We start from the raw sequence: 8101 nt of genomic DNA, 5'->3' as shown, positions 1-8101 counted from the left end.
TGACATGGTCTCCTGTGGTCTCCTTAGAGCCAGACTGGTGAGAGCTGGACTGAAGAAGTGGAAGATGTGGTGGGTGGGAAGTTGCTGAGTGAAGAGTGTCCAATAAAATCCATGGTACAAAGTCCTCCTGGTAGCATGGAAAGTTCACACTAAAGGTGAGGAAAAATAAATGTCACTCAAGGGGGACCCTTGTGGTGCAAGAGGTCACCCAGAGGGAGTCAGGATCAGCCCATGGCTTTGTGTTCCAGGGAACAGGCAGAGCTGGTGCAGAGCCATCAGGGAGGGTCTAGAAATGCTGCTGGGAGGGGGTGGGAAAGCAGGAGGGGGTGTGCAGCCTGCAAGGCCAGAGCAGCAGCAGGGCCAGGGCAGGACAGCCTGCAGGAGAGATGGCCAAGGGCTCTGGCAGGGCTGCAAGGCCCAAAGGCACCCAGGCCTTTGTCCCCTTGCCTCTGGCAGCTGCCTCTGCCACTCAGGCCACCACAAGCCACTTTCCTGGCAGGTTCTGCCCTTGGGTTCTGCCTCGCCCCTCCCTCAGCAGCCTGGCAGGGGTTGCCCAGTTTTGGGCCTTTGTTGTTCCTCCCCTCCCATCCCAGTGCCCCCCAAACAGCCCTGAGCCAGCCGGGAGGGACAGGATCTGCTGGGCCAGGGCCTGGGGCTCAGCCCTTGGCCTTTGTGCTCCACAAAACCAAGGCAGGCTTTGCTCAGCATTGCAGGGGCCTGCCCAGAGCCTTGGTCTGCCTGCACTCCTGGCCTCCAAGGAGCTGCTCCAAGGAGTCCCTGGGGAGGCTTTGGCAGTGCCTGCCCTCAGTGGGGCCCAGCAATGCTTCAAGGCACTTGCAGTTTGGCTTCTGACTTCTTGAGCAGCTGCTTCAATCTTCTCTCAGTACCTCAGGATCATGGGCTGGGCTGCAAACACACCGTGGGGCTCATTAAAATGCAGAAATCCCTCAGGATCTCTTTGTCTTCCTTTAATTGTCTTCAAGGCAATTTCAAAACAAGTCTTCAAAATTTGTACTTTTTTTCTTTTAATTCAAAAATGGATATTTTTTAGTTTAGAGGAGAGGTGATAGAGGTGTTCTCCAAGTGATCTTGATGCTGAGTGTCTCCTCAGGAGATCCACACTGACCCTGGATGATCATCCTTGCTCCTCACTCCCCAACCTCACCAGTTCTGACATGGCCCATCTTGGACTGACAGCTGATGCAGCTCCAAACACACTCTGGGACCCATTAAAACACTGAAAAACAAATTATTTTAAAATACTGAAAAACAAATTATTTCCCTATTCTTTGATTGTCTTCAAGTCTTAATGTCTTCTACAGCTAATTAGAGTTGTTTTGTAGTTTAGCTAAGGAGGAAGATTTTAAAGTGGAAGTCACAAAATATATATATTTTTTTGATGAAAGGGAATTATTTACACAATGCCTTGGGATGCAAGAAGATGTTCAGGCACAAAGGATTTGTATCCAAAGAAGAGGGGGCAAAAGACGTTAGTAGCACTTAATCATTGACCAAGTGAACAGTTATCAAGTGATTCAACAGCATTTGCCACAATTTTAACAGTGACTGAATTAGAGATTCACAACAACATTCACCCCACAGTCAATTCACACCCACACCCAGGCAGAGATGTGTGCACACATCAATAGCTGGGGGTGGAAAGGTCCCTCTCCAAAATTCTTCTGCTGTCAGGGAAACACTCCCACCAATCCCTTTGTGTTTGCCACCAGACAAGGGTCCCAGCTGGAGGAGTGTTTGTGGAGGGGGATCAGAATTGTCCTGGGCATCAGCGCCGCTCTTTGGAGTGTTGCAAACTGGAGGGTTCCCGAGATGGGAGAGGCTGCCAGAGGTGTCCCACTGAGAGGGAGGTGCTGGGGAGCTGCCAGGGCCTCCCTCAGCCCCGCTGGGTGTGGGCTCACAAGGGGACTGGCTTTAGTTATCTGCTGAATTGCCATCCTGGGGTCAGGAATGACTGGAGTTTCCAAACTATTTGGGAATTGTATCCAAACAGTTTCAATTGGGTTACAACTCATGGAAGAAATGTTCCAAGGTTTTCAGGGGATGACTGATTATCCTGTGTTCCCCAGCTCTCACACCCATCCCAGTCAGCTGGATGGTTTATTGACAATGTGTCCCGAGGGGCGGCACCTCCGATGCCACAGAAACCCCTCCCCCTGGATTAGGAAACCTTTGGAATTCAGGAGCTGTTCCAGCGGAGCACGAAAATGAACAGCAACTTTCCCAAAGCCCAGACCCCAGCAGAACAAAGGCAGGCCCCATCAGTGTCAGAGCAAAGGTCCCCCATCCCTGTGTCCCTGTGGCCGCTGAGGCGGCAGCGCAGGCCCGAGGCGGTGCCGGGTCCCGGTGCAGCCGGGGCAGAGCGGCGGCTGCGCGAGCGGCAACCCCGGCGGTGAGTGCGGCAGCCCCGTGGGAGCGGCGGCTCCGGGCACAGACGCCGGCGGCAGCCGCTGTGGCTCGTGGAACCGAGTGGCCATTGGGACACTGCAGGGCCTCCTGGAATCCAGGGGCCGGTGGGACACTGGGGAGCCTCTTGGAGCCAAGGGAACCCTGGGATATTCTGGAACATCCTGGAATCAAGGAGCCATTGTGACACTGCGGGGCCTCAAGGAACCAAACGATCCAAGAGAAACTGTGGAATGTCAAGGAATCAAGTGGCCATTGTGACACTCCAGAACCTCATGGAACCAAGGAGCCATTGTGACATTGAGGGGCCTCATGGAACCAGAGGAACCCTGAGAGTTTTTGGAACGTCATGGAATCCAGGGGCCACTTCTGGCAGGATGCTCTGCTCTAAGAATACCTAAAAAATGGTCAGAGAATGCAAACAATTCAGGGTCTCTGTGGCGACTTACTGCTGGTGTCAAGGTGCTGTTTTTAATGTTGAATTATGTTAAAATCAAAATGATTCATGGAACTTCAAACACACATCCTGCTTTTTGAAGCAGGATTTGACAGAGAAGCTGCTCCCTGGCCTGCAAATATGTCTGGTAGTCAAACCCTTGATAAAAGCCTGGCCCAATTTTCCTGTGGCAGATTCTTCCCCAGACTTCCTTGAAGTGTGTGGAGCTTCTGCCATGAAGCAGGGACAGCTCTTCATGGTCACTGCCCAGGGGTTAAGTGAGAGAACTACCCCCTATCCTTGTGGGGTGAGTTACCTCAATCTCTGCTTCAGGATTGTTTCTTTTTGCTGGCTTTGATCCAATTGCTTTAATAGAATGACTTTGATAGACTGCACTGTCCTATCTGACACTATACTACTAGGAGGTTTTGGCTTTTATATGGTGTAGTAAATAATTCTCTTCAAGGTCTTTCATCTGTTCACTTGTCTGATCAATTTTCTGTTCATTTGTAATAATAAATAATTCATTTTATAGAAATATTTCTGATTTGCCATCACTAAAACCTGCAGGATAAAGTGATTGAATCACACCTCTATAATTCCTTCAGTTTAAACCAAACTCTGAGTCTGAGAATGGATCCAGCCACCCCCAGGCTCTCTCTGAGAAGGAATTTAGAAAGCAAGGGGGTCCTTTCTGCACCTCGTAGCTCAACGAGACGGCTTCTGCCATCAACTTTGTCTGAGCCTTCCACCCCCCCAGCCCCAAGCCGTGACACAGGGGCATGTCTTGTCCATGCAGGGCAAACATGGACTCCTGAGCTGGTCATCTGCTGTCCCTCCTTGGAGGGAAGAACAAGCCCAATGGCCTGGGGTGAGAGGCCAGTGCTGGGAGCCTCTGGGCAAGGCTTGAAAGGAAAACACTGAATTGAAAATGGTGTTTATATCTATATAAATATATATAGATATTTATACACATATATATATATAAAGATTTTTTAGTGTGAACAAATTCTCACAAAAATAACACTCCTAGCAAGAGCAAAAAATTGAGAAGCTATGGTGGGCCTTTAATGAAGTGTATAACAGGATTGGTCCTTAATGAGGTCCATAACATGCAGAAGAAAGAGAGTTTATTGTTTCTGAAAAACACCCAGTTATCAGTTTCCTCAGGGCATCCTTGAGCTCCTGGTTCCTCAGGCTGTAGATGAGGGGGTTCAGTGCTGGAGGCACCACTGAGTACAGAACTGACAGGGCCAGATCCAGGGATGGGGAGGAGATGGAGGGGGGCTTGAGGTTGGAAAACATGATAGTGCTGAGGAACAGGGAGACCACAGCCAGGTGAGGGAGGCACGTGGAAAAGGCTTTGTGCCTTCCCTGCTCAGACGAGATCCTCAGCACAGCCCTGAAGATCTGCACATAGGAGAAAACAAGGAAAACAAAACAACCAAATGCTACACAGCAAATAACCACAATAAGCCCAATTTCCCTGAGGTAGCCTGAGTGTGAGCAGGAGAGCTTGAGGATGGGGGGGATTTCACAGAAGAACTGGCCCAGGGCATTGCCCTGGCACAGGGGCAGGGAAAATGTATTGGCTGTGTGCAGCAGAGCATTGAGAAAGCCAGTGGCCCAGGCAGCTGCTGCCATGTGGGCACAAGCTCTGTTGCCCAGGAGGGTCCCGTAGTGCAGGGGTTTGCAGATGGCAACGTAGCGGTCGTAGCACATGATGGTGAGGAGGAAATACTCTGCTGACATGAAGAAGAAAAAGAAAAAGAGCTGTGCAGCACATCCCGTGTAGGAGATGGTTGTGGTGTTCTGGAGGGAATTGTGCATGGCTTTGGGGACAGTGGTGCAGATGCAGCCCAGGTCTGTGAGGGAGAGGTGGAGCAGGAAGAAGCCCATGGGGGTGTGCAGGTGGTGGTCGCAGGCTACGGCGCTGAGGATGAGGCCGTTGGCCAGGAGGGCAGCCAGGGAGATGGCCAGGAAGAGCCAGAAGTGCAGGAGCTGCAGCTCCCGCCTGTCTGCCAATGCCAGGAGGAGGAACTGGGCCATGGAGCTGCTGCTGGACATTTGTTGTTTCTTAGCACAGGGTCTGTTCAGGAAAGGAAAGGACAGGGAACAGTTAAGACAGACCTCTGTGAAAAAGCCACTCCATTTCTAAGAGAAATTGATGTGTCAAATGTCACCAAATGCACTGCCAAGGAGTCAGTTTTACTCTGCTGCAGTGGGACATGGAATTTTTTTGGTAGAGCTGTCAAACACACAAGGAATGTCAGATGTAACAAACGTTGAATACAAAAGTGCCATCTCTACACTCAAAAGAGCTGGGCCTGCAGAGCAGAAGCTTAGTCTGAGCTTAGAATACTTTTGCCTGTGTTTTCTATTTTTACCATCACATCTGGAGAAAGTTCTTTTCCACTGCAGGAATCCTCATTTCTATGGCCCAGCACACAGTGCCCAGCAGAGCTGCAGGGAAGGGCCCCCAGAGCTGCCTGAACGCCCCCTCCCCCAGGCCTTGGGGGCACTTGCCCCCCACTCCCTGCCCAGGGCTCTGCTGCCTGGAGCTGTCCCTGCCAGCAGCTGCTTCCCTGGGCCAGGGCTGAGAAAGTGACACTGATGTATCTATAAGACAGTTTTGATGTCTGATACTCTCAGGTTCCATCCCCTCTAATCTAAAAGAATTCAAGTTTCAGTGTCTCCTCCTGTGCTCAGAGATTGATTTCCCTGTCACAGTCAGCACCCAGACAACCCAGAGTATAACACTGAAAGAACTGGTTCATTCTCTTTAAGGTACCCCCTGTCTGTCTGTGCCTCTTGCAAATACCTTCTGGGAAATTTCCTGCTTTGATCTGCAGCTGTGACCAGCCCTCATCCCTGCAGCCCACTGTGGAGATCAGAAGGACTCTGCCCTGCTCTGCCCTCCCCGGAGTTGTTCCTTCCCCACAGCCCTTCTCCCCCAGCCCCATGGCAGCTCCTTGGCCGGGCTGAGAGCTGCCCCTGGCAGGCAGCAGAGTCCCTGCCCCAGCACACAGAGCCCTGGGGGCAGGACCCTGCTCTGCCCCACAGCCCTGGGCACCCCTGGCTGCACCCCCACCTTCCCACCCCACAGCCAGCCCTGGCACAGGGAACCTTCTGGCCCTGGGCCTCTGAGGGGGCAGCAGCAAGTCCTGCTCTGCAGCAGCTTCTCCTGCTGCACCCCAGCAAATCCAGCAGAGCCATCCTGACAGCTCCTGCCACTGCTGCCATTTGGCAGCTGGCAGAGGCACTTGCAGGAACTCCCCTGCACTGCTCTGCAGCCACAGCCTGACCCTGGCAAAGGGCTGGCAAGGATCCTCCCCTGAGCAGCTCTGCCCTGTCCTCCCAGCCCAGGATCCCTTGAACCTCCTGCTCCCTTCTCCTCTCTGCCCTTGCTGCCTGCAGCTCCTGCCCTGCTCTGCCATGTGGCCACTTCCCCTGCACTGCAGCAACTGGGAGAGTCCTGCTGAGAGATCCTGGAAGCTGTGGGATGTGCCAGCTTGAGGAGATCCCTCCAGGAAGGGAAGCTGAACTTTCCTACAGCCAGAGAATTCTTCCTTCAAATCCTGGGAAGGTTTCTCCTGTGGTGAGAGCTCAGTCACCTCCCAGCCCAGGCTACCTCTCATCTCTGTTCCTTCTCTCCTGTGCCCTGGGTGCTGCAGGCAGTGCCCTCAGCCCTGCTGGGCTGTGCAGAAAAGCTGCTCACCAGCAGAGCTGTCTCTTTGAAGCTTTTCTTGGTTGCCAGGAGCTCCCTGTGTGCCAGGAGCCCGGCCCAGCTCAGCAGCACAGCAACAGCCCCAGGCAGCCCTTTCTCTGCCCCTCTGGGCTCCCTCCAGCTGTCCCTGGGGCTCCAGGGGAACCTGCTGGCACACAGCTGAAGGAAATAATGATGTTCCTTCTCTCAGCTGGGCATAGACACTTCTTTCAGCACTGTCATTTCTCCAAACAGACACAGAGTTAAGTTCAAGAGGCCCCTTTTCATGTCCCATCCTTGGACAGGAAACCCAGACAGTGCCCAGGAGGGATCTCCTTCACCTGCACTGAGGGAAGGGACTCAGCTGAGTCAACAGAGGTGTCTCCTTGTGGCTCTGCAGACCTGGGGCCAGAACCTGGCCCTTGGTGTCTCCTTGTGGCTCTGCAGCCCTGGGGCCACAACCCCCATGGGCTGGTCCAATTCCAGCTCAGTGGGCCCAAAACAGGCCCCTGCAGGCTCCAATGGAGCAGTTCCTAGGGACAGGGCAGCAGCTGTGGGATCTTCTTGGAGGCTGCTGGGACATTGCTTTGGTCAACTTCAGTGACAGAAGGGGCCCACATGTAGGACAGGGGAACCTGTCACTGTTCCTTCTGTCCAGGGCAGCCCCTAGAGGTGCTCAGGTGACCAAATGGAGTCAGGTGGCACAGGGAGAGAGGTCTCTCTCCTGTTCTTTCTCAGGGTATTTTCTACATGTGCTCAGAGTACAATGGCAGTTGTCTCCTGGACATCCCTTCAATGCTGAACCTAACTGAGGGCAGCTGAGCCTGGACTGAACAGCCAAAGAGGGGCCTGTAGTGCCAGGGGAGGTGCCAGGGCTCTGCAGCACAAGTGCAGCAGCTGCCCTGGACAGCACAGGGCCTGTGCAGGAAGCCCGTCCCCATTCCCAGCAGTTGTGGGACAGGCACCACCCAGGGCTTCTCAAACACACTGGGGGCCTTTGGGGCAGGGAGTGAATCCCAGCCCTGCAGGGACACAAAGGCTGTCCCTTCTCTGCCCAGCCAAGGCCGGGCCAGGCACGAGTCCAAATCCCATCAGCCCAGGCTGTCCACACTTGTTCCCTCCCTCTGCTGGCTCTGCTCTCCCCCAGCATTTCAGCAGCATGTGCTGATCTCCTCAGGGATCAGCCCTGGGATTTTCCCCCTGGGCCTGAGTCCCAGCACGTCCACCCCCAAGGCCATTGTCAGCAAAGCCTCTGCACAGCCCAGCTCTCGGGGCTTTCAGAGCAGCTTTCCCCCCTGCAAGTCTGTTCTGACCCCGGTGCCCCCGCTGAGGGGCTGCAGCCAGACAGGCCCCAATGCCCTGCGTGTGGGGCACAGGAGGAGGAGCTGCAGCCCCAAGTCTCTCTTCCTTCCACTTGCAGGCAATACCAGCCCAGGCCTGCTGAGACAGTTCCCAGGTTTTGGTGCTCTGATGGGTTGGGAGAGAAGGCCAAGGAGACCCAGGAGAGAAAGAGCAGGAGAGAGGTGTCCTCAGCA

General features: G+C 53.8%; 1 protein-coding gene across 1 annotated transcript; it reads right to left on the bottom strand.

The window, feature by feature from the left end:
- Positions 1–4063: 4063 nt before the first annotated feature.
- LOC120324928 (olfactory receptor 14J1-like) lies at positions 4064–4552 on the bottom strand (the record flags this gene model as incomplete). The annotated part of the gene is made up of 1 exon (XM_039389831.1): positions 4064–4552. A coding segment is annotated over one exon (489 nt), but the record flags the coding sequence as incomplete, so codon positions are not given.
- Between the last annotated feature and the right edge of the window lie 3549 nt (positions 4553–8101).

The sequence above is a fragment of the Pipra filicauda genome, unplaced genomic scaffold, assembly GCF_003945595.2.
Source record: "Pipra filicauda isolate LSUMZ 115617 unplaced genomic scaffold, ASM394559v2 scaffold778_size94841_pilon, whole genome shotgun sequence".
NCBI classification, from domain to species: Eukaryota; Metazoa; Chordata; class Aves; order Passeriformes; family Pipridae; genus Pipra; species Pipra filicauda.
This window is presented reverse-complemented; position numbering and strand designations above follow the sequence as displayed.